The sequence below is a fragment of the Ambystoma mexicanum genome, chromosome 7p, assembly GCF_040938575.1.
Source record: "Ambystoma mexicanum isolate Mex_15411 chromosome 7p, UKY_AmexF1_1, whole genome shotgun sequence".
Classification (NCBI taxonomy): Eukaryota; Metazoa; Chordata; class Amphibia; order Caudata; family Ambystomatidae; genus Ambystoma; species Ambystoma mexicanum.
Genome location: NC_090939.1, coordinates 724,556,356 through 724,583,572, shown reverse-complemented (window position 1 = coordinate 724,583,572; position 27,217 = coordinate 724,556,356). Strand labels below are relative to the sequence as shown.

Sequence of the window (27,217 nt, the reverse complement as noted above, 5' to 3'; positions counted from 1 at the left end):
AAAATTTGATGGTTAGTCGTGACCAGTTTTTCAATGTGTTTTTAATGAATTGCATTGGAGTAAATCGCTTACTGAATCAATTGGGTTACTTTGTAATTTGGTCAATCTTAAAACTGTATTTACTTCTGTGATTAAGATGCAATTTTCTCATGTTTTCTTCTTCAGACCCAAGTGGAGAATGTAGCCCAGACCTATGGTTAAGGGGTCACCAAAAGGAAGGCTATGGCTTATCATGGAACTCCAACTTGAGCGGTCATCTCTTAAGTGCTTCAGACGACCATGTAAGAACTTGTAAAACATATTGCGTGTATTAGTCTTCCGGATTGTAAATGGGTTGTGGATTACTGTGCCAGCAAGCTAAATAATAACAAACTAATGAGGGGGGTGGAAGTGCATTCAAATATAAATGTCTCCAATATTTTGTGGCTCGAGCACAAAATGCAAGTCTTCGGAAATGGATGGTGTGTGCTGTAGGTTTGTTCGTCATGGGTGGCAAAATGATCCCAAATTGGGCAGTTTAACTTCTGTATTGTATTTCTATGGTGGCACAATCTAGAAAAGTTGACTGACTGAGCACTTCACAAGTCTATACAAAGACTTATTTTTGCCAAAAATACATATCCACATAATGCTGTTTTATTTTTTTTCTGTAACTTTTACATTGTTTGCAATGCCCCAAGGTGTTACTTGAAACCTTTTTAAAGACAGTTTACTTCAGTAGATTTAATGTATTTGTTTTTATATAGAGCCGTGGTATTAAAATATGAAATGTTTGATGACCCCCACCCCCTAACCTATAGCAGTCACTGTACTCCCTTTTTGAAAAGTCTTTAACCTCACCCCAAACAACCCTTCCTGGCATTCAGCCAGACCCACAATTTAAATACCACTGATGTCAAACCTAGCTGGAGAACTGACAAGGTAAAACACAGTGAGATACAATATGGCTACAATTGGGATGAACCATTACGGCTACAGAAGAAGTCATGTGAATGTATGGAAACCACAGAACTGGAGTATGAGATTTGCTGCACTTTCAGTGCCAAAACACTGTCAGATGTCTCGTATGGTGGCTGAATGAAGCAAAATATACTCCATCTGAGCCTGAACTCACTGTTAAAGTCTCAAGAGCTGTCCTACCCCCCCCCCCCCCCCCCACCCGCACCCTTCAAAGCGGGCTAGGTCAGAGAAAAGGCAGTCTAATGGTTCAAAAAACCTCAAAGCAGTGAAGCTGGATTTGCCTGCCATGAGACCATAAACCAAGCAGTCGACAATGAGACTGTCAACCCCAAAACCGCTAAGTCAACAATAGTCTGCTGTGTTGCCTGTCCTGTTGATCACTGCTGATCAGGCAGCTACACTGCCAACAAGGCAGTCCACACCGGCCTCGAGCAAGCCCAAGGATCCATGTACGGGAGGATCCAGGAAGGCAGACAAGCTGCCTGTGAAGCCAAAAGTTACACCATTCATGGAAAAACATCCAGTAAGGCCTGCAAGCCCACTGTTGACACGCCCACCATGGGACCATAAGGAGATGGAAGGGAAGCCAGTAAAGGTTTGATCCCACCCTATAGAGGGGTGTCAGGAGCTCAGGAATGGTTGTCAAAATCCACTCGGCAACTAATGATTATGATTTAGTTAACGTCACTCCCTCGGCGGGGTAGAAGCCCATCTGTCTGCGGTATCATCCATTTTGCCTGAACAAATACTGTAGCATCATATTGATTCAAAGTTCGCTGAGAGGTTCTCGGACTATTATTATTCAGACACACTGCCACCACCAAGATCACCTCCAAGAAAATCACTACCACCTCCAAGGCCAGCCTGACCTCACCAACTAGAGAGCCTAATGCTGTTATCCTTGCCAGAACTAGCATCAGCTAGCATCAAAAGCTCAGGATGCGGCAAGGGAAGTACTGAGTTCATCAGGGGAAGCACCTGACTGTTACAAGCACGCCCCTTAGAACAGGGCTCCCATGGTGGAAGATCACGCTCTCCACTCCAACATGTCAGACCCTCACAGGTAAGATCCTGGTCTCCATTGAGCCCCCCAAACGCCCCCCCCTGCTCCTGACCAACAATCGGGGTTGCACAGAAGGAAGGGCTCTACTGTGCTATGTCCTTCAGTGGGGTGGCAGCTATTTGCAGTACCACACCCTCACACCTTGTCACAGCAGTCGCTGGTCATACAACCTGACTCCCCAGTTAGGGAACAGGAACGAGAGCTACACACCACAGATGGGGGGGGGGGGGGGGGGGGGGGGAAATGCACTCCGTGGCACAGGATGCAGATGATCCGTATAACTGACGTATCAGTGAACCATCCAAGCAATGACCATCAGTTGAGGTGGTTTCCTTCCGTGATCTTAAAAGCTTGTGAGAAGTTTGGGCTTGTGCCATTTGAACGAAAAATAATGCTTTCTATTCAACAATGCAGAAAAGGTGTAAGTCGGTAATATCCATACCCATCCTGGAGCATATTTGGGACGAGGTGTTGCACCTGCTGAAAAAGCATTCCGAACAAGCTTAAAGGAAGATTAGAGAAGAGATATATAGGGCTCCCAACAATTCTCCAAAATACCTTGCATCACAGCCTACCCCGGAATAGTTGGCTTCGGCTGCAGCTGGGAGAAAATTCAGCACTTTGTCTAGCAAGTGCTCTGTCCCCTTCCCAGACAACGGAAAGATGGACGCATTTGGAAGGGAAATATTGGCAACAGTAGTTACCATGGTAATTGCCTTTAACTCTATGGCGATTGCGAGCAGGTATGATCATGGGATCTGGCACCGAATTGTACCAATACTGGAACTTCTCCTAGAGGAAAAGCACTTGCATTTCTCCATAAGGGCGAGGAGGCATCGAACCATGCCATCAATATAGTGGTCAACATTACCGGGACCAGCTTCAAACAGATTAACAATGGCAGTTGTAGGAAGGCAGGCCTCCTTAAAATGTACAGGTTTTAGACTGGAGGTTCATAAAGTAGTTGACATGCCAGTCAAAGTCGACCAACTTTTCGGGTTGAAGATGGATGAGGCCTTAAAGGCAATTAAGGTGGATACGGACATGGCAAAATAACTCCTTACAGAGTTCCTTTTGGGGTGAAGCAGGGTGTTCATCCTCTGCCGTCAGATGTAGACTACCATAACAGCGATGGTCTTACCATATGGAGGGGTATAGGACATCCTACCAATAAAAATACCAAAGTAAACCAGCCACAGGCAAGACTGGACACGGTCGCCCATTCACAAAGGGAGCAGGCAACAAAAACAAGCCAGACACCCTGACCAGGCTGACTCTCTGACCAGGCCGGCCTCCTTACATCCACACCAGCAAGTAGGCGACAACCTAAAACACTACCTTCATCAATGGAATGCAATAACCTCTGACAAATGGCTTTTGGATATTCAGAAAGGTCGTACACTAGACTTCAAGGACACTAAGCCTCTTCCATCCAGAGGAGCGGCCATAGGCACATCTGTGTTCTCGTAGGAAGCCATTGAAATGATCAAAAAGAAGGCAGTTCAAAAGGTATCCCTGAAATGAAAGGGAACATACTCCCAGTTTTTCTTGGAAAGAAAACTTGACAAAACATGGTGACCCATTTTAGACCTTCAGGGGCTCAACAAATCACAAAGAAAAATTCAAGATTAGAACTCTGGCAGACAACATCAAAGCAGTTAAAAAAGACGACCTGTCTTCTATGGACACCGAAGACACCTTCTTCCACATTCCAATCCACAAAGCGCATAGGTGCTTTCTCAGGTTCAAAGTGGTTCACGAATATTATCAGTTCAAAGTACTCCTTTGGACTAAGCTTGGCACCAAGGACATTAACAAATTGCTTGGTCCCAGTGGCAGCCTACCTAAGGAGGTAGACTATTGGTGGGGAGGGGGGAAACAATATCAGAATCTTTATGGGCAATTCAACAAACCATAGCCAGCTCAGGTGGCTGGGTGTTATGGAGAATTCTCAGAAATGTGTTAATTCCCTTCTACCTTAGAGACCCCCAGCGCTTTTGCTGGACTTTAGGACTTGTAATTTCTATCTTCGAGAGACCTTTTTCCTACACATGTATTTGTCTGTGATTTGAACTCAGTTTATTTTGGTTTTGGAGTCTGACCAACTCCATAGGCATAATCTTTTTACATTGACACACAGCTCCTTCAGTGCAGTGGCACATACAAAACCTTTGGATTTCTGCTAAGGTTTAAATAAGTTCTCTTGGATAACTGTTTCCAAGAGCATTCAAGTGAAATTGACTTTACTTACATTTGTAACTTTATGGACCCAGGACCCGGCACAAACTATCTTAAAAGAGGGTGCTGGAGGGTTTAATTTGTATCCCCTTTGTCTAGTTTTTCATGTAACATTTTTGATACCCTTTCTACAATTGTCTGGTGCCCAGTGGTTTGTTTTACTACCATGGAGTGTTTCTACCGCGGGCTGCAATTGCAGTTGCAGTGAGGCAGCTATGGGTGCCCATTTTGTCAATTACCCATTTTTCTATTTTTGCCATTTCTTGTTGGAAAGGTCCTTGAGGTTTACTCTGAGCGCCAAACCATCTTTGGTCCCTTTGTTCGTTTAGTCTTTAGCAGGATGCACTGGTGAAGCCCGGCTCTGGCTCTAGTGTCTGGCAGGGCAGGAAGCGAGGGAGATGCCCGAAACTCTCTGTACTTAGTTTCCTTGGTTACTGGAATGCACCCAAAGGTGATTGGCTGGCTGTCCTTGGAAGACAGCCACTCTGCTGTTGATTGGCAACTAATGTGCGAACGAATGGGAGAAACCTGCATAAAAGAGGTAATTTTGCTTGGAAGGCAGTCGACCACTAGACAAAGGAATCCAAAGAACAACTTGGAAAAGACGCTTGCTGGAACTCCTGTACCATTGGCTTTGTCTGAAGCCCTGCTGCAGTGCTGAAGCCCCGAATTCACCTCGACTAGAGAAGCCCTGCAAAGGACTTCTCCCCTTGGGTTGGTGGGACCAATCGACCCCAAGACAAGCTCATCTGGAAATCCTCTTGGAGATGGCTGTATTTGATTTGCTGCTGCAGGAACCGATTACCAGGGAGAGGAACACCAGAATAGAGTCGTCTTGAAGTCGGACCCGAGCTTCCGGAAGATCCTCTGGACTCCCATGAAGCAGGACTGACGAAGCCCGAGCCACCTCAACATAGTGCTGGACGCCAGATGTGAGGAAAATCGATAAGGTATCCGAGAATCGCAGTGGTGCTATTTGCGAGAAGCTGAAACCGCTAAGTGCTGCTGATCTGAAGTTTGCCCATTGCTGCTGCCTAAATTCAATTTGTAGTGCAGGAGTCCCCTGACTTTCTCCCTCTTGTCCCCACGACTGAGGCCCAGGAACAGAATCTGCAGACCTACAACAGGAACGGAAGCTAGCTGGAACCAATTTCTTCAGACCTAAGGTACTGTAAAACTAAGGGGTGGTACTTGTTGTGTTGCCTTGCTAGCTCTCACTTGAGACTTGTCTTGGTTGCTTTTCTATTTATTGGATTAATATAGCGCTTTAATCCTAAGCGCTTTACATTACAACAATATTACAATAGAATAACGTGGAAGCATAATTGCAAAACATGAGACAAACCATTAAAAACAATATATGCTGGGGGCAGAGTTGCTTGCAGCTTTGCCTATCACAAGCCTCCCAGCTTGTGGCCCAAAAGTGATTTCATTTTCTACAAAGATATCTTCAAGAAGTGATTCGGCACACCTAGACTTTTTGCTCAATTGACATTGGCTGTCCTGGCTCCCTGAAAGATTCTTCTAACATCTGACTTTGTGATTTAAATATACCTCCAAAAGTCACATTCTATAACTTGTGTAGCTGGAAAATGGTTAATTTTCTGTACTTTGCATTAGGTGGGTTTGAGGGGGGGTGGGGGTGTTTAAAAGTACTTGCCTGCTTCGGAATATTTTTTAGACAGTTTTATTCCCTAACCATTTCCTTTTGACACCAAACCCAGTATTGCTCTAAATGTACCAGTGATCTATTAATGTCCAGTGTCCCAGTTATTTGTCACTGTGTGGGGGATCTACTGATTTATTGAAAGTGTGTAATTTTGAATAATATTTTAAGTGTTATATAATTACTCCCTTCTAAGGAAGGTTTATTCAACAGACTTAATTTAATTAATAATTGTTTAATAGAGAAACCTTGAGTAGAAGTGTTTGTTTGAATACTTGTCACTGTGAAACTCTGTTAAAACACTACAGCTCACATTGACCCCTCTTGAGATGAGCCTGGCTACTCATTCACTCTAACTTGTATGGTACATGCGTATACAAAGGTTGGATTAACTGAGGACAAGGCTGGTGCAGTCTACCACGGGGTACTGCATACAATCTTGCCGAACACTGGGCTTCTCCATAAACGACAAGATGTCATGCTTGCAGCTGTCCAACAGCTTGGCCTTTGTGGGGGTGCAGTTCAACACCAGCAAAGCTTGGTTCCACCCATCACAAGATGGAACAGAATTCATCCTGCATCTCCTTCAGTCCTTCAAACCAGAAAGATATATTTCCGTCAGGCAATACATGAAGCTAGTCGACACAATGTCATTGTGCATCACCCTCATCCTCACATGTGGCCAGTGCAAGAGTTTCTCGTGGACCGGTGGGCAGACAATAACATGGAACAGCTGGTGACTAAATTACAATTGTGGGACGAACCACTACATATTCTGCTAGGGATGCCATTGCAGGTCAGGCAGTTCCAACAACCCCTAGTGGCAAAAGCATTCCTAAAAGGATGGGGAGCTCATGGTAGGAAACCGGTCTGTCAAGGGCCAGTGGAGCAAAGAACAAATGAACATAAACGTGCCAGAGCTCAGGGCGGTGTTCCAGGTATTATGCTCTCCAGCCGGTGCTCAAAGGTTTTGGTATTGAAGGGTTGACTGACAGCACCACTGCTATGTATTATATATGGAAGCAAGGAGGAACTTGCTCTTAAAAGCACAAGCGCTGTGACATTGGGTGATAGACTTGTGTAAAGGTGCGTTATTAATGCCATATCATCTGATTTTGTTTGTTTTATTATTTGTAATGCGCACCTAACCCAAGGATAGTAGGGCGCAAGAGCAACAAGAGGAATATAGAGCTTAGGTTACATATGGCGAAATGGATGGAGTCCAGATATGGTTACAGTACTGGACGCATCCGCATCATTGAGAACAGATGCAATAAAGCATTACAGAAAGTGTAATATACAAAATTTACAAGTTATAGCTGAGCATAAAGGGTAGTAGATGAGAAAAGCAAGTATAGTAGTTGTCGTGTTCCTTGATCCAGTGGATAAGATTGGATCTGAATTCAAATGCAGAGTAATTCTGGCCAAGTTTAAGGTTAGCTGTTGTGCCCAGGATGAGGAGTTCTGTTTTATCATTCAGGCATAGACCATGGGAGGCCATCCATGCCTGGATGATGAGGTACACTGTTTACAAAGGCCAAATCCTTGTCATAATCCCCTGTCAGTGGGATGAGGATCTGGGTATCATCGGCATAGTTCGAGAAGGTGATACCCAGACCGTCAATATCACCTGAAAGGGGCTTTGTAAATATATTGTATAGTGTGCGAGACACGAGCCCTGTGGCACATCGCAAGTTGTAGGTATTGGGTCCACAGCTGCTAATGGGGAGAAGACTCGTATTCTGTTATTGAGAAAGGACTGAATCCAGTCAATTGCCTCTTGGGAGAAGTGGGCTGCAGAGGATTTCATGGTAGACCAAATCGAAAGCTGCTCAGAGATCAGGGAGCAGCAGTAGTGCCGTCTTGCCCTCGTCTCTCAACTCATCAATTTGTGCCTTAAGGTCTACAAGTGCTGTCTCAGTACCATGTTGGGGGTCTGAAACCAGATTGTCTGACTCATAGGTTGTTGTATTCAAGGTAGTGTTGGATTTGTAGGTATGCTATTTTATCAAGGATTTTAAGTAGGAACGGTACTGTGATGATAGGACGGTAGTTGGTAGGGATGGAAGGATCTAGATTTTGTTTTTGAGTGGGAGGACCCAGGATTGTTTGAGGTTATTGGGTATGATACCTGAGGTGAAGGATGCATTTATAAGTTTGGTAATGAAAGGGGAAAGTTCATGAGCTGCATATTTTGAGTTGTGCTGGGCCTAAGTCACCATGGCAGTTTGAAGCCTTAAGAGTAAGGATGACTTTTTCAACCTCTATAGTGGATACTTTGCGAAAGTTAAAGTGGGGGATGGCTGCATAGGGTGGAGTGAAGATTGGTAACGGTGCTCTAGTATTAGTGTTGCTGGATTTCAAGGTGGTAAGAAGAGTGTCTTTTTTGTTATTAATCTTGGTTTGTAGGGTTGTAATTTTATTGGCCAGAGCGTTTCACGGCAAGCCTTTCATCTGCCCAGCAGGCAAAGACAGGACTGGCTCCGCAGAGCGACAAGCCAAAGACTCATGGCAGTTGGCAGACAAACAAGAGTAGTCAAACAGTGGGGATACCCACTGATGGACCTGTTCACCACATTGTAAACAAAGTTTGTGCTGAAATTACAAAGCAAACTCCCTGGGAGACTCATTCACGCTGTCATGGGACTGCGTGTTCACATAGGCATTCCCTTTGATCCTGGTAATATGCAAGTGTTGGAGATGGTGGCAGTGTAACGATCCAAGAGCATCCTCATAGCCCCGCCAGGCGTGGTATTTGGACCTACATCTAACACAGAAACCCACATACGGCTGGGTCAGCGCCAGACCTCCTTTCATAGTGCCATGGCCAGTCCACCACCACTACCCAGGCTTGTTGAACTTCAGTGCGTGGCTCATGATTACATAGAAATTGGCCATGTATGTATGCCCCTGGAAGGCACGCACATCCCGAATGCGGCCAGAACTACTACAAATAAGTCCTATGAGTACAAGTGGTGACGGATTTGTGCTTGGTGCGCACACGAAAAACATTACCCTGTGTTAAGTTTACCGCAGGATCTTATGCCTTACATTGGTGAAGGAAGGTATCTCGCACTCATTGATAAAGGTGCACCTTGCTGAAATTTCATTATATAACCGGAACGAAGACGAGACTCCACTGTATGACGCAACAGTAATTAAAGACTTCATGAAGGGCCTGTTCTGCATGTATCCACCCAAAGCGAAACTTGCCCCCCAATGGATCCTTAACATTGTATTGGCTGACCTGATGAAACCACTGTTTGAGCCTTTGGGCACGGCTCCCATACAGCATGTATCCTGGAAGACCGCATTCTTTTTAGTAGTCAGGTCGCCGAAAAGAACGGAGCTGCAAGCTGTCAAATCATACCTGGACTTCGCAAAGGATAGTTCTTTTGAGGACTAACCCACATTTTATTCCACAAGTGCCTACTGAGTTCCATAGGCATTCAGACAGTCCTGCCAGCGTACTTCTCCAAGTCATTGACGCCAGCAGAGCGCTGCACACATTGAACCTTCACAGGCTTTAAGTTTTATATCGACAGAACTAAGTCCTCCAGAAGGTCTTCACAGATTCTGATGGCATTTGGGCCTCCCAATAAAGGAAGAGCCATTTCCAACCAAGGCATCGCCAGATGGAGAACTGCCACCATTGCGAAGGCTCATGCAGATACAAACAAGCCGCTGCAGGGAGTGGTAAAAGCCCACTCAACGAGAGTGAATGGTGGCTTCCATGGCCATGTGGGCCAGTATCCCCTTGCTGCACATTTGCAGGTCGGCTACTTGGGCAGCTCCACACAGTTGTGAAGCGCTGCTGACTGGAAGGCCAGATCCATGGTTAAGCAAAGTGGAGCAAGCAGTGCTCGGACACTTATTTCAGTAAGGTGAGAAATCCAGAGGCTCTTCTTTTAAAGTTGAGTTTCCCGCTTGCACCTCCTGTTATTGGCTACTACTGTGTATTGTATTCAACATTGCATGAGCACAGGCAATTAGGAATGTTAAATAACTTTTGTGAACAACCCGAGAGAGCTCAATTAAATCCCAACACATCTGTGCACTTCTACCTATTGTAGATGTGAGTTATATAATATTTATAACACACTTAATACCCAGATGTTTCTAAGCACGGAACCAGGCATCGAACATGTGTTGCTCTGTCTTGCTTGCAAGGCGAGCACGTTGCCGCTGAGCTATCCTCCCGAGACAACATATGTATTGGTTTTATGTACAAAGTATATGTTAAGTTATGTTTTGTATGAATGGTATGGAAATAGTTGTATTTATGTATATGCACTTTATTTGTACTTTGATCTAAATGGATAAATGTTTTATTTATTACTTTAGTTTTGTGTTGCAAGCGCATGCAAAGAAGTGGACAAGCCACTTGACATTTCTAGTAGGCTCTTGCAACCCGTAAAAAGGCAGGATAATTCATGACCTTATTTTAATGATTATATAAGGTCACCATACATAACTAGTGTGGGTTAGCATGCATTGTATTCAAAGCATGTGAATCCATGAAAGATCCAGTGCTAGAGAAGGAGTTTGTTGCTTACCTGGAACTCCTGTTCTCCAGCATTGGTATCTTTTGTGGATTCATATGCGCTCACCTTCAACCCCAGGGGTTGAAACAACAAATATAGAACTACTTCTCCAGGGGTTGGTATTTGAAGAGAGCCTCCTGGTACTTGACGTCCTATTGGTTGGGGTTGAATGCACCCAAAAGCACACGTATGGGCGACTAAGGTGAAGGACAAATTGTATTAATAAAATGCAATAAGGTTACCGTAGATTCCTAGCCTGACAGAATATTCAAAGCAGGTGAATCAATGAAGGATCCAATGCTGGAGAACAGGAGTTACACGTATGCAAAATACTCCTTCGTTTGTACTCTTGCTCAATATGCAGTTTCTGCTCACATGTGCCTCGTTGCTGAGATGGGCAAATACTAGGTTGGTTCGGGGATGGGGGGGTTGCAGTAGGGTTACAGCTAATATTTAGTTCTCCAGTGGTGTGATCGGTTTTACTGCATTACTAGCCATTGGGCTACTGGATACTGGGTTACTTGGGCTGGTCAGATAGCACAGCGTGTAGAGCGCTCACTTTAACATCTGTGCAGAGCCTGCAGATGAAGGTTCGAATCCCGGCAGGGCCAAACTCAGCCTTTCATCCTTCCGAGGTCGATAAATGATGCCTGAGGGTTTCTAATGCTATATAAAATGCAAAAAATAAAGTTTAAAGATTTTAAGACCTTCACTCTGCTATTTAGTTGGAGGGCCGTCCTTTGTTATGGGAAGCCATGAGGCAGGGCAGAAATTGCCATTTTGCACATGTGGGCACTTTGGGCTGGTCTGTCGTATTTGTATTTTATTGACTTTATATAACTTTAATCCAAAGTGCTTTACATGAGAACAAGAAGAAATACAAGCGTAAGCTGGTAATTGAATCGCAACTCAAACAGTAAAAGGAACAATTTACATTATTGCTGAGGAGGGAGTGGAGAGGGACAAAGGAATAAGAGGGAATGGGAGGGATGAGCGGAGATGTTGGCGGAAGTAAGAAGGGAGGCAAGAGGGTGTGAGGAAGAAGAGGGAAGAATAAGAAGACTAAGTAAGAGCAGGAGGTAGGATAAAAGGGAGTAGAGGGGAAGGAGAGATAGAGGAGTAGGAGGTGAGGCATGGGCGGAGGGAGAAGTAGGAGAGGAAGTGAGGCGTTAGGGGGGAATGGAAAAGATAAGATTTTAGAGAAGAGCGAAAGGAAGGTTAGGAGGGAGAAGAGCAGATGGGTAGGCGGTTCCAGTGGTTCCAGTGGAACGGAGCAAGGAGTTGGAAAGAGTGAAGCTGGAGGAGGCGCAGGGAGGCAGAGGAGGAGAGAGTAGGAAAAGATCAGCAGAGTGAAGAGAACGAGAGGAGGAATAGTAAGAAGGGAGGAAAGGGGGGGGGGGAGACCATGGAGGATTTGAAGACAAGACAGAGGAACTTAAGCTGGGAGTGAAAAGAAAGCCAGCCGAGGGAGGTGAGGGAAGAGGAGAGGGAGTCAAAAGGTGAGGGAAGGAAGAGGGAGCGGATGGCAGAATGGTAGATAGATTTTAGTGGGGAGAGGTGAGAGGAGGGGAGTCCGATTTAGTGGGGAGAGGTGAGAGGAGGGGAGTCCGAAGAAAAGGGAAGAACAGTAGTAAAGTCTGGAGAAGATTAGGAAGGTGATTAAGAGTTCTTTGTTTCCCAGATCCATTTAGTCTTGCGCAGAGGTAGCACAAACCACTGTAGAGGGTGACAACTGCTAACAAACGCCTACCTCCCCAGTTAGGTCTTGGCACCTGGGAATATGTAAAACCACAGGCCACCGTGACCTGCCAGGGAAGAGGGTTAGGGTCCACAGGATTGGATAGGCAGGGGTAATTGGGGTAACTAGGTAGTGTTAGGAGTGCCTGTAACTACATGTATGAGTGCTTGTTTAGGCACCAACAACAGTTGTACATAGCGCATCTTCACCAAGCCCCTTTTCGATGATCTGGATCATCTGGGTGTCACCTACACTAATTATGCAGATGATACTCTGATCCTTCTACCTCTTACTGGTGATTACAAGGATTTGGCCTTGATGAATAGATTCTTATCATTCAGGCATGGGTGGCCACCCATGGACGGTGTCCAGTCATTTCGTCGAAAATAAAAGATCGAATGACCATTTGGTCGAATACCAATTGGTCGAAAAAAAAGGTCTAATCATTTTATATTTTTTTTTTTGTTTCGGTTGGTTAAAAAAAATAGAGGGTTGGGGGGAACCCTCCATAAAAAAAGACCTTTTTTTTCGACCATTTGGCATTCGATCATTTGGTTTTCGACCAAATGACTGCTAACCCCCATTGACTATGCCTGAATGATAAGACTGAGATACTCCTCCTGGGCACATCAGTGACCCTCAAAAAACAGAGTCCCAAATACTCAGCCAGTAACAGACCATAGTATCATTGCCGTTGCAAAGGAGGTAAAAACCCTGGGGTTCTACCTGGATTCAACTCTTGTTCAATAAACAGGTTAACGCCATGGCCTCTGCATCGGCATATACCTGCAAACTGATTAGAGCGGGCAAAGCTTTCCTGCCAAATACTAACTGTCACCCTTGGCAGAGCACTTATCTTATCAAAGCTCGACTATTGTAACGCCTTGTACATGGGGGCTAACAAACTTATCAAGATCCAATTCTTGCAAGACAATGCTCTCAGAGCAGCACTTGGAATTGCAAGGAGAGAACACATCTCTGAGACGAGAAGAACCAACAACTGGCTGTCCACATACGATAAAATTAAACTAAAAGCTGCCTCTCACAAAATTGCCTGAACAATGCGGGACCACGTTACCTGTCAGATAGAATTACTACGAAACCTGCAACAAGAACAGCTAAAGACTCTAATACGAACTGCCTCTTGATCCCTAGATTTAAGTTGGCCAGAGTTGGAGGCAGCAGTTTCCAGGTCAAGGCAGCCCAACTAACTCGCTACCCTCCTCACTAAGAGTAGAGCTTTCATAACAAAAATTCCGTCTGAGCTTATAAAGTGGCTTAAAGACTGACTTCTAGGTCGACCTATGACGCCTAGACTAACTGGCCTACCATCCTGTAAATATTCTAGTTACTGGTCACTTTACTGTTTCAAACACCCTACTACCCTATGAACCACGACTTTCCGAAGATCCCATGTGCCCGCACTCAGCCCATAGTCAATCATGTATGTATATATCCTGCATGTATATAATTTGCCTGTGTAACCAAATTGTATTATGTACATTTTTATGTGCAACTAAGCTGCGAGTGATCTTATGCAATGTGCCCTAATACCCTCGGGTCTGGTGCGCAATACAAGTAATAAAACAGTTGTATATAGTTTTCTGATGCTTGTTAATCTGCTTAGAATCGCATGCTGTGTATGTAGTCCGACATCCAATGCTAACTGCAGAGTATTACATCTGGTCTTTCGAGAATCGAATGGGGACGTCATCATGGACGTGCATGTAACACTGTCCCTAACGTGACGTGTACTGTACCCAAAATCCCTCGCGCGTCTAGGTGGTTACTTTTTCCACCCAGCTATCTGGTCGCCTTACTGCGGAGCTCTTCATAAAACATTGCGTTATTGTTAGATTTCTCGATCTTTGGTCGTTTATGCTCATTGTCATCCGCTTCGACGGTTTAGTCCTGTGCCACCCCCGAAGACTGCTGAAGATGGAATTTCATCGGCTGTTGATCCTGTCAGCGCTGCCGACCAGGTGGCCGGGCCTTCTGACCGGCCTGTACAGGAGGGAGATGCGGGGGGGTCAGGGTGGTCATATTCTTAAGAATGCCTTTCCTTTTGCCCTCTTTGTTCCCTTGGGTTTGTCGTCGCTATCGCAATCCTGCGCTATGGTCAGAACTCCATTTAGATTTCGTCCTTCCTGTAAGGGAAAATATCTGTGGAAAGACTAGCACTGTCTGCATTGGTTGTCTTCCCCTCGACCACAACGAGGCGTCCTATGCGGCCTGTAAACTCCTAAGTCCCAAGAATATTAAGGAGCACCGGTTGAAGCGGTGGGTAGCCTACAGTATGTCGCAGGCCGAAAGTAATTCCCCCGCCGCCACAGACACCAAGTGTGGCGAAGGGATTAGCAATGACCAAGGCTCCACGGAAGCCGTTGACCTTACTGCAGAGAGTTCTTGATCTGCAGCGTCTGGCCCCGATAGGAACGACGGGAGTCTTGCTATGGGGACTATAGATCCCGGCAACACACTTGATCCCTACACAAAGCACACAATTCGCGGTTCTGCGTTGGCACAGTCTAAGCGCTCCAAAGCACCGTGGGCATGTTGGATACTTGGACGATGTCTGCTGATCTTTACGATCGGCAGCCCTCCCTGCAACCGCGGCATGAGTCCGGGCAGTCCAAGAGTAAGGGCACTAACACCAAAACACACGCGGCCGTTGAGACACTTCAGAAGAAAGTGCGGACACAGCTTAAGGCCCCGGTGGTGCCAAAATCCACTGTGCATTCACCAGCTTAACTGTTGCACCTCCCTGTAACCCCGAGCATCAGCGATAGTATCTCAAGGATCGCACCAGTAGTTAAACAAAAGGAACTTTCGAAAAATGTCAACAGAAAGAACTGCCTAAAGAAGCATCTAGAGACGCATCACAACGCCCAGTACTCCAAGCCTTTTGTCTTTATCCAGGACTTTAAAAATCTCGATGTTCGGGAGAGGAACATTGTCAGGAAGCCCCCTTTCCTCCCCTGGACTCCTCCGGTTCATCATGGACCAGTTTCAGGGGTTCATGAACAGACTGGAGAAGTTTGTTGAATTCTCAGAGGTTTGCTCCCAAGAGGCCTTGTGAGTAGCTTCCTTATACACATATGGCCAAGTTTCAGAGGACCTTTGAGGATCCTCATGAAGAGAATGTTTGACCCTACTGATGACGGTCCGATCAATCCCTACGTACAGGGTGGTCCCTTTGGGGACCCTACTGATCCTGCTGATCCCATGGGAGGACAGCCATCCGGTTGATAAACAAGCTTGGGCGTCCCCTACTCCTACCCGGGACCCTGACGCTCTATGTATGGATTCCCTTCCTACCACTCCTGTCCGTCAAGCCTCACCTGTGGATGATCAGAAGGCCTTTAATGCCATCTTAAAGAAGGCAGTTGAACATTTCCAAATCGCCAAACGGGAAGCTGTGCCAGATTCGGATTTTGTAGAAAACTACTGAAGGGAAAAGCCTCCTGCCAGTCAGGCCATTCTATATCAAGAGACATCTGGTGCCTTTATTGTTAACACCAGCTCAGACCAGGGCAGTTAATCCCAGGGTAGAGAAGTTGTTTTGACCTTCTCCTACCGATCCCCTTTACATTAAGGGGCATGCCACTCTGGATTCAATGGTAGCTCTGACAAAGAGAGGGCGCTCCCACCCTCCCACCTGTTGTCTACAGGTGAGGCACCGCTTGATAAAGAAGGCAAAAAGTTGTATGCACGTGGAAAAGGGGTTACGACTGCTGCTGCATTCTCCACCCGAATAGCCAACACCATCACTCTGTTGGCTAGCTTCTCAGATGTACAGTGGAACCTGCTGCAAGAGGGCCTTCAAGAGGTCCCTGAACCAATAAGGGCTAGACTGCTCGCGGTTGTATCAGAAGGCAAGCAAGTTGACCACAACTTTCTTAAAAACACTTTGGACACTGCTGAAACAGCGGGAAGGACCTTGGCCCAGGGTACCCTACTAAAATAGCACGCCTGGTCGAGGAACTCTGGGTTTAAGCCTGAAATCCAAGCAGCCTTAATAAACAAGCCGGTTGAGGAAACCAACTTGTTTGGCCACTTGTTCGTGGACTAAGCACTCTAGACAGCCACAAAGGAACATGAGACTCAAACCAGATTACCCAAAGATCTTCACAACAGAGATGGCTGCAGTCGGTCCTTTTGTGGCCAATCCCGCTCCCCTCAAAACCAGTATGTTTCAGGAAACTGGTTTTAAGGGCAAGGATCTACCACCACCATGGAGCCACCCCTAGAGGACAACACAGTGGAAAGGGTAGCAGCTGGAAATCCCCCACCCCCGATCCGGGTCCCCTCTCATGACTCCGGTCGGGGGACGTCTGGCATCATTCCTTCATGCATAGGAGGGGATAACAGACCAATGGGTGCTCAAGACAGTCGTCCATGGGTACTGCTTAGAATTTTGCCGACCACCTCAATTCGGACCGCCAAAATGAATCCTGACGCCGGAACACCTACACATCCTGCTGCAAGAGGTAGAGATCCTGCAGGAAAAGGGCGCCATAGAAGTCGTCCTGCTTCTACAGGTAAACAAGGGTATTTATTCAGTGTACTTCCTTGTGGCCAAAAAGGCTCTCACCATGCACCCTGTGCTAGACCTGCGCCCAGCAAACAAATTTCTCAAACCTCAAAAGTTTTGTATGGTAACGTTGCAGGAGGTAATCCCTCTCCTGAAACGGAGGGATTACATGGCATCATTGGAGATGAAAGATGCATACTTTCATATTTTAATATTGCAGGCACATAGAAAATATTTGAGGTTCGTGATAGAGAGGACAAGCACTCAGTTCAAAGTACTCCTTCGGCATTGCCGCAGCACCAAGGGTGTTTACGAAGGTACTGGCAATGGCAGTAGCACACCTGCGTAGAGAATCCGTCCCGGTTTAACCTTACCTCGCTGACTGGCTCATAACAGGGGATTCCTTCGGAACATGCCTGTTAAACACTCAAAAGACGATAGACCGCTTATTCAGCCTGGTATTCTCCAAGTAGAAATCCAGCCAAGACCCCAGTCAAGTCAAACAGTTTTTAGGGGCTCTGATTCGGACAGAAGACTGCCTTGTCTGCCCCCTCCAGCGAGAGGGTTCAAAACGTGCTGTTTCAAATCCCTCTGTTCTCGGTTGAGAGGTGACAGTACACAAAGCCATGCGACTGTTAGGAATGATGGCATCCTGCATTTACTTCCTCACTCGCGTCTGCGTCCCATGCAAGAGCGGCTCAACAGCCAGTGGTGTCAGTCCAGCGGACAATGGGAAGATCTGGTAGTTGCCTCGCCAGCTCTCATTCTCACTGCAGTGTTGGTCGAGGGAAAACCTCTGGAAGGGAAAGGCCTTCACCACCCCCGCAGTAGAAGCCATTCTCATGACGGACTACTCTCTCACGGGGTGGGGGGGCTCACCTGCTTCAGCAGACGGCGCACGTTGTGCGGTCCCCAGGAGTAGCATCCAACCACATAAATCTGTTGGCCGTATTCAAAGCACTGAAAGCCTTTCAGGCACAGTTACGGGGAAGACAGTCCTGATCCTCAGACAGCACCTTGGCCATGTACTGCTTGAACAAGCAAGGGGGCACAAACTCTCCAGGGCTATCCAAGCTCTCCCAGAACAAAATGGGCTCATACACAGGATGTTCCTGTTGTTCCAACACATTCCAGGGGAACTCCCATCTTCTTGCGGACATGCTCAGCAGAGACTTCCCACGGCCCGTGGAGTACGCATGGCGACTACACAAAGACATGGTCTCCAACGTTTTCGCACAGTGGGGCTTCCCAGAGATCGACTTGTTTGCAACTCTGGAGAAAGCTTGCTGCCAAGATTACACCTCCAGGTACCCCCATAACCGATCCAAGGGGAACAGTTTCTGGATAACCTGGTCAGGGAAATTTGTTTACGAGGACACCCCCCTCGTACCCTTAAACCCCCCTACTCAACATGCACCAGGAACCTGTCCCCATGTGGGCCTGCCACCCCTGGTTCTCATCTTATGGAGATTTCCCTATGTCCTCCAATGTAACTGCCTTGCCCGTACAACACGTTATCGCAGGACCAGGGGGGAGACACTTCACCCATGCCCGCAAACCCTGAACTTGGTGGCCTGGCTCCTGAGGTCCTAAAGTTCGGACACCACTCCCTCAGATGCATGGACATACTTGGGTAGGTGAGAAAACCAAATGCCTGATATTGCTACTCCAGTAAATGGAAGCGTTTTGTTATCTGGTGCAATTCCAAGTGCGTCGATCCCATTGACGGCTCTCCGACTCAAGCTCTGGCCTGGTTTTTAATGCCCTGAAATTTCACTTAGCTGCTCTATCAGCCTACACTACGTCACAACAGAAGTTGTCATGGTGGAAAATACCAGTTATTAAGGGTTTCATGGAAGGGGTTAAAAGGATTCACCCCCTGCCCCCCCTCCCATTTCTAACCTGGCTCCCGGATGGCACCTAAATGTGGTATTGCCTAGAGTTATGGGGTCTCCTTTTCAGTCTATGTATAAGGCAAGTCTCAAGGATCTTACCTATAGTAGCTATCACTTCTATAAGGAGAGTTGGTGAACTACAGGCGCTTTCAGTTCTAGAACCTTTCGTTACAGTTCAGAGAGGAGGTGGTTCTGGGCACTTATCCTCCATTATGCGCCTACATTTATTTCCAAGTTCCATGTGAACCAATCAATAGAACTGCCTCTATTCTTCCATAACCCTACTAACGTGGCCGAAAGAAGCCTACACACATTAGATGTGCGCAGGCCAGTCCTGTTTTACATGGACAGAACTAGGCCACTGAGAAAAACAAACCAGTTTTTCGTTTCAGTGACGGCTGGTGGAGAAGGATTGTCTCAATCGGCCATCTCAAGGTGGATTGTCAATTGCATCGCTCTGTTTCTCTCTTGTTAAGAGAACTGCCCTTCAAGCCTAGAGCACATTCTACTTGAGGCACTGGGGCTTCCATAGCTTTCATTGCAATTGAGGCACTGGGGCTTCCTTAGCTTTCATTGCAAATGTTCTCCTAGAGTCCATTTGCAAAGCACCAACCAGGAGTTCAGTACACACCTTTACAAAACACTATTGCCTTGACACTCATTCTAGTCAACAGTACCAAGACATCTTTTCACTACTTTTCCTTCTCACAACCCAACTCTGGTACTGATCGCTAGTCTATGCACAGCATGTTATTCTAAGCAGATTAACAAGCATCAGAAGACCTGCATTACTCACGGAATAGCATTTCTGCTTATTGTATCTGCTTAGATTCACATGTGCCCACCCTTCTCCCTGCTCGGGTGGAAGAAACATAGACTTCTTCCTACTAATCTTATGTACTCACCACGATAGTCATTAGGCTCCTTCATGGCAGAAAAAATACAGTCGGAGGGACCTTAACGCATGAGTGATTTTGGGTACACTAGTCAGTTGGGGATAGTGTTACAGGCACGCCCATGTTGAGGTCCCCATTCGATTCTCGAAGGACACGATGCGGTTACCACTGGATGTTGCACTATATGCACAGCATGTGAATCTAAGCAGATACAATCATCAGAAATGCTATTCTGGTGAGTAATGCATGTCATCCAAGCATGTCCATCAGGCCTGCTGGCATGGGTTCACAGTTGCTAAATTGTGATGTGTAAATAGTTACCAGGCTCAAAGGCTAGGTGCCAGAGTGGAACTTGGAGCGTGGTGTGTATGGGGGTTCTGATTCCATGAGAGGCAGTTGATGTTGAGTCTCCCTGGCTGGGGGCTGTTATGTATATGGCTTAAACCTGGTCCCATGTAAAGACTCAAAGTACCAGTGTTCCAGCTTTCTAACATGCAACGTCTCTTTGCATCCTAACAGTTAGGTAGAGGTAGTGGATGGGTAGGGGGTATGTTGGGAAAGGTACTCTTCGTTGTCCCCTCCTGTGGTTTGTAGATACTCCGCCTGTTCACTCCTGCACACATGCACACAACGCCCCTTGTACCTGTCACACCTGGCCTACTGGCCCTTGTACAGAATTGCCTAGAGCACATAAACATTGACTGCACCTAGCGTAACATTACCCCATGTTATTCATTGCACCCAATTGTATACTAATGCACGTTTATCAATGTTTGCATGCAACGTGCTGGTTGTTTTAAGACACACTACCAGTACACAGTAACCTTAATGCAAGTATTAGTGCACTTAGCTTCCCAATGTAGTGCTGAGCGGCTTTGTCCACAAGGATGCAGTCCCCGAGTCCAACTTCCATGTTGGTGCAGAGGCTTGGCTACAAGTAAGCCAAAAACTGGGCGTGTGCAGCAGAAGCAAGTTTCATTCATAAGCGTTATTCAACCTGGCATTAACTTTGGCAAATTTGCTATCTAAGCGTTCAATGATTAACTTCAGCTAGCCTCTGTGCTGACTCTCAAAGCATTCATTCTCACTTCCCTGCTGGTTACTCGGCATCCGGAATCCGCAGATAGCTGAGCGTGTTTCGGTCACCTTGCAGAACCACAGATGTTGCCTCAATGCAGCATGCCCCTAAAACGCTGCACAACAATGAACTCTGCGTTACATAAACCAAACACGGTCAGTTTGCTTTGCTCTCGGAACACTGATTCAGTAGTAAACGCAGCCAGCATTGTTTGATTGGAGAAACGATTAGGTAGTAAACTTATCTGTAGTGATGAGTGGAGGAACGACCCTGCTATGAGTAGCCTGCAGGAGCCCAAGGATCGCACGTCTTATTTTCTGTTGAAGGCACAAGCTGAGGCTTTCGGGAGTGCTGCACGCATGCGTGCAAATGTTGGGTGTGATCCCGGCTGTGTCAGAAGGCTTGTATTCGCACGGGCCTTTTGGGTAATGTAGTTCCTTGGCCTTTTCTATGTTCCTCGACGTTTTCCTTCCATGCCAAGTTTTGTTCCTACAAATAGAGGAAAGGAGCTTCCTGAAATAAGACTCAAGTACTTTCCTTGGGTTACTTTGATGACTTTCTCTGCCAAAGGTTACAGAACCTTCCTTATGCTTTCCAGATGTGGTTTTCTGACATGGTCTAGACTAGTTCCTGGCCCTGGGGAGACCACTACACTTCCTGTGGGGTGTCACTTGGGTGTTCGCGGTATGGGGCCAACCTGATTGGCTGGCGGCCAAAACCTTAATTTGAAAACCCCAATATGGGATTGGTGGGCTGGCAGAAGCTAGCCACTCTGTGAAGGTACATATGGGGGAAACCCCATTCATACTCTGTTCTGCCAGACATTTGGAAGGTAAGGCTTGCCTGTTGAATGATTTGGCCATTAAAAACAGATTTTGAAACCGCGTGTGCTATGGTTTGCATGTGCTGTGGGTCTTTCAGGGGTCCTTCTTTTCTGCTGCTGGTTCTTATCTGTTTGGGCCAAACCTTTGATTCTGGTGCTGTTTTGTGGGCTCCTTTACTACAATTTACTGCCATGGTTTGCTGACTTGGGGTTTAAAGCTGCTGCCTCCTGGGAGGGTGTTGTAACCTTAACACCCTCCAAAATCTGCTTCTGTACCATCTGAGTCACCAGTGCCATTGTCCTCCTGTAAGGGTCATTTATGCTGTTTTATCCATGTTTACCTGCTGAGCCACCAAGGGGTTTGTGTGATGGTTCCTCTGTTCTCCTTGAGCCTTCTGTTGCATATTTACCATCTGGATGGTGGTCACCATTCCTGTGATGAAGGATGGTTATTCTTTGGGTCCTTGTTGGCTCAGGGTTAAAGTGCCTGGGTGACCAGATTCTTCATTTTGCCTTGTAAAAAATGTTTTACTTACAGGGTTGTCCTGGTTTGCTGGAACAGTGTTTTCAGGTACCAACACAAGTCATTTATCTAGGCCCAGGGTTTGCAGGTTATTAAGGATTCCAGACCCCCTCTCTGGGGTCTCCGTGGCCCTTAGTCAGGTTCTGCAAGTCCCCTTCACGAGCATTGGGGGCTGCATTCTGATCTGTTTCTCTGTTCATTGGGTCCGAACCCTCTAGTGAATCTCCTCTTCTGGGTCTACACTACTGTTACCCGTTTTTTTTCTGTTTGTCTTCCCCTGGCAAGGAATTGAGACTTGACTCGCATTGCATAATAAAAGTTCTGAACCTTTCCTTGGCATTTCAGTGATTGCCACTGAATTCATTAGGCACTGTTTTTAAACCGATGTAGGTACACACCTGTTTAGGATGTACGTTGTAATATTGCCTGCACTAATGCTACGGTTTCTCTCCTTGGATTATAATATGCCCATCTAGACCTCAGGGCTGTCTTACCTAATTATCATGTACTTTGTTAGCTCTCATGGCTGTGTTGGACACCGTTTGCGGTCTACGTCTAAAAGTTATCACTATGGTGTGCATCTGTACTATTCAGTGCTCCAGATAAGATTTTGAATTAAGAATATTTTACTACTTTGTTTTTAAATGTCAACTCTATAAAACAGAATTCGTAAAATCTTTCTTTGCACCGGCTCGATGTGACTTCATGCACGTTAAACATTTTATTTCGGAATGTTTGTGAGATGTCTTATTTAGTTCTAATAACCTTTCTCTTTGACATACATCTAAGTATTGATCTAAATGCAACAGTGATATATTAATGTCCAGTGTCCCAGTTATTTAAGTCATCTCAGGGTGTAGGAAGTGTCTGTGTGCCATCCCAAATGGGTATTTGCTGATTTAGTGAAACTAAGTGTGTATTTTGGCGTGTATTGGTGTGCTACTATTATTGCTCCTTCTGAAGAAGGCTTACTCAAATTGACTTAAATTGATAATTGTTTAATCTTGTTTGTAGGAGTTTATTTGAATACTTGTCACAGTGAATCTAACTCCACTACTGCTCACATTGACCCCTCTTGAGATAAGCCTGGCTGCTCAACCACGCTACCAACCTGTGTAGTACAGACTTGTATCAAAGGTTGGGTTCCTATTGCCAAGAGGTCAGGGTTGTTGTAGTGCACCCAAAGGGTACTGCTCCAAATCTTGCCTAATGACATCAAGGGCCCGACTTGGAGGGTGGCGAAGAACTCTTGTTAACCAATAAACACACCCAGCCTCCCCATATCCAGTGCCCCATCTCACAAATACAATTCCGGTGAACTCCCTGCTAACCCCCCAACTGTGCAGCAAAGCTGGATGGACCCCCTGTATCCCCTCGAATGCCCCTCAAATGCCCCCCATCACCATTTTTGCGAGGAGGCTGTCTCCGCACCGTCAGTACCCACCCCACCTTTGCCCCCCCCCCCCCCCCCCCCACAACTATTCAACAGGCTCTCCGCCTTCTGATAGGAGCACACCAACCAGCGCCTCCAATGGTGGGTTAAGTGGAGGGCAGTGGGAAAGCCCCACCGATATGGTAGGCCCTTTGTGCGCAACCACTCATAGTGGGCGCAGCGTTTTGTTGCATTAGGGTTGTTCCTGCCAGGTCCTGGTTCAGAGAGTGAATAAAATGGATAAATCCCCATTTTTTTTTTTTTTTTAATCAAAGGGAGGCGGGGGTTAAATTTGTTTAGGGAGACAAAGCAGAACAAATAGAACAAATCAACGGTGTGCAGTCAAAAATCAAACATTTCGTCGAAAGTCATGTCGAACAAAACGGTAAAAATAGTTGAATGCCCTTTTTTAATTATATATTTATTTTTGGGTCAAGGAATTAAAAAAATGGGTAAAACAAAAAAAAATTAAAGGGGGTTGGGGGGGACCCCATTTCGAATAAAAAGCAATTTAAAAAAAATGAATTTTAGTTTTTTACTTTTTTCTCGAAAAAATGACATTCCATTATATCACTATAAACCCAAATCAACTACTCCTATCTCAGTCTGCTGTAGACGATGTGGGCCTTTACAAAGGAAATTGGTTTCTTACTACCAACATCTTTCTCATAGCCAAATTCAACAATCATTTTTTTAAGCACAATTTTTATTCAAAACATCACATATATTACTAAAACATTTATCAAAATTAAAAACAATGTGCACTTTCCACAAGGCACACACATATAAAATGACTTCAGTGTGATATTGTATCCAGAGGTGGGGTTAGTAAGTGACAAATATACCTATGGCAGATTCCTTATTTGCATGGAAATTCGTATAATTTCTTGTCACATTATACTGTCTAATTGTAATTGTTATAAGTTATATGGTCACTGATTCCCCTCTAATGGGATTGTTCTTAATCCCCTACATTTGTCTACATATGTTTCGGCAGGAAATATGAATTAGACACTTTCCCATGCGTCGTCTTCAGGACAGATATATTTCTTGCACGCAACAATCAATATTTTCACCCCATTTGTAGTTTCACTAATAGTTTCTATATCTTGTTCAGTCACATTGCTTCGCGATGTCGTTTTGAGACATTTCTACGCGCCACCACGTCTATATATGTAATACAAAGGTACAAATATTCTACGAGGCTCATAGAAACTGACAACGTTCGCACGGAAACACTTCAGCTGATGCTGAATAACTTACAAAGAACCTAAGATTGAAATATTTAGGAGCCAAGACACTAAGGAGAACTTAGGGATTAGAAGTATCGTTGTTACCGACTGAAGACTTAAAACACACAATAGCGTTTCCATCGCGCAGAAGATTAATGTTCTTCAAGTAGTGAAAAAACTCCAATCTGACTGAACACAAGATACGGAAACTCTGTGTGAAACTACGAAAGGGGTGAAAATATTGATTTAGTTACAAACAATATGTCCTGAAGACGACCACAAAAGGAAAATGGACACTAGGGGAAAAGTGTCTAATTCATATTTCCTGCCGAAACATATGCAGACAAATCTAGGGAATTAAAAACAACAACCCCATTGGAGAGGAATCGGTGACCATTCCCCTGTTATAAATTACAATTAGACAGTATATTCTGACAAATGATACGAATTTACATGCAAATCACATGTTTTTGAATTTTGATTAATGTTTTTAGTAATATATGTGATGTTTTGAATACAAATTTTGCTTAAAGAAATTGTAGAATTTGGCTATGAGAAAGATGTTGGGAGTAAGAAACCAATTTCCTTTGTAAAGGCTCACCTTGTCTACAGCAGATTGAGATAGGGGTAGTTGATTTGTTCCATTTGTTCTGCTGGTTCAAAAAGACACATTGCGAAAGGTGAAAGTGGGAGTGAGCCTAGCTGCTGCCATTATGCGCTCCTTCAGTTGGAAGAAATGAACCTGAGACAAACCGGCTTGTCTTGATTCTATGCATTGCGGGATCTTGTGCAGTGTATTCTGTCGAGCTGAATTTCCTGCTCACCAGGCAGCTTAAGGATGGAGCAAAAAACAGGTCTGCCACAAAGGATGGGAATTCTTCATCTTACTGCAGCAGAGATTCCTCAGATGCAGATAGTGTTCCTGCCAGAGCAATTAGAAGTCCTGCTTATCATCCAGCCGTGCAGCATGCCTCCGGGGACTCAAGACGATTGAGCAATCCTATGTGCTGGAGGAATATTCCAGAGTGTGTCCTCCACCTCAGGCACCCTATGCTCCGCCTCCGTGACTCTCTTGTCCAGTGCCAGGATTTTATGGGAGTTCCTCTGTACCTTTCTGAATCTCTTTGCGGATTTAAGGCAGCGTGAACATGGCTGGAAGAGGATCCGTGCTGTGCACCTGGGCCGTCCACTCTGTATGCTTGTTTCTGTCCACCCCCTGCAGCATAATGGAGATTTCCCCCGGTTTGCCGTATTTTCAGGATTTTAGCCATAGTGAGGGTTTGGGCGAGAGTATTATTTTCTCAACCTTTAAAACGGATACTTTAGCAAAGTTAAATCTTTGCTCAGGTTTTGAGGTAGTGGTTCATCCCTCTGGTTAGTAGCGGGAGGTTTTTTTTTCTTGTCATTTTGAGTTGGCGGGTAGCAATTTTATCAAGTGCTTTCTGAATGTTGGCGCACCACGTTTTATTTTTGACAGTTATCGGGATAGGGTTCCAGTTCCTTTAGTATTGTGAATAACTCCTTAGTACCAGATTTTGCTTGCATTATTCTGTTGTCAAAACTTTTTTGGTTTTCCATATTTCGGTTTTGTATTTTGTGGAAGCGTTGATGAGGGCTGCTTTTATTTTCTTCTGATGGTGTCATTCTCCAAGAGGATTCACACCTGCGTTTTTCTTTCCTTCGTGATTTGTGGTATGGGGTGAACCAGGCATTTATTTAGATGTGCTCTAGGCTTGCTATTTCTCAGTTTCAGAGGGGCAATAGTACCCAAGGCGTTGGCCATGGCTGAGTTGAATTCGTTAACTAGAGATGTTGTCTAGTGTGTCAGGTAGCACATTTAAGATCGGTAGTATCGGTGGTAATAGCCTATCCCTAGTTATATATTTTTATTTCTTGTTGGCATGGGTGGTGCTAGTGTATTATCCTGAGGTTGGATAGTTTTAGCATCTCTAGAAAAGGCTATAAGAGCATGATCTGGCCACACTTGTGGGCTGATAGAGGTAATAGTTATATTACATTTGTGGTCAGCTACCGAGTCGAGTGTTCAACCTTTCTCGTGGGTGGGTTGTAATACTCTGGGTAAAACCAAGCTCTGAGGGGACATGGGCTAGATTAGTCGCCTGCAAATCTTTATGGTCATTGAAGCTTAAGTTCAAATCTCCTAATGGGAGGGCTTGCGATTAATTTTTTAGGTTGTTTGAAAGGATCGTAGAGATGTCCTCTTCGAATGATCGAATAGGGCCTGGTGGCCTATAGATAAGGTGTATGTTAATGGTTTGAGAAGTAGATGTTAAGAGTTTGGCAGTTAAGGACTTGCATGATTTAGTGTGCAGGGGTGTTTCTACTTTTATGGTTAGGTTATTTTTTAGCAATAATGGCCATGCCGCCTCCTTGGGATTTAGTTAATCTTCTCTGAAGGTAGTGTAATTGGGGGGCATAGCAAGCATCAAGGCCAGGCCAGCTGCTTGGTGTAGCCAGGTTCCGGTAATAGCTAAGAAGTCAGTTACTTGTTTGAATATCAGCAATTTCAGTGGCATGGGCTATTAATGACCTGGCATTAATTAGTGCTCCTTTAAAGAGAGTATTCAGTTTTGG

At 45.4% G+C, this 27,217-nt stretch overlaps 1 protein-coding gene across 1 annotated transcript in view; it reads left to right on the top strand.

Annotated features, from left to right (window-relative positions):
- Window positions 1-27,217, top strand: part of RBBP7 (RB binding protein 7, chromatin remodeling factor) — a 562,467-nt gene that overhangs the window by 140,883 nt on the left and 394,367 nt on the right. Inside the window, exon 5 of the mRNA XM_069636807.1 lies at window positions 166-281. Coding sequence (XP_069492908.1) covers window positions 166-281 — 116 coding nt within the window. The remainder of the gene's footprint in view (window positions 1-165; window positions 282-27,217) is intronic.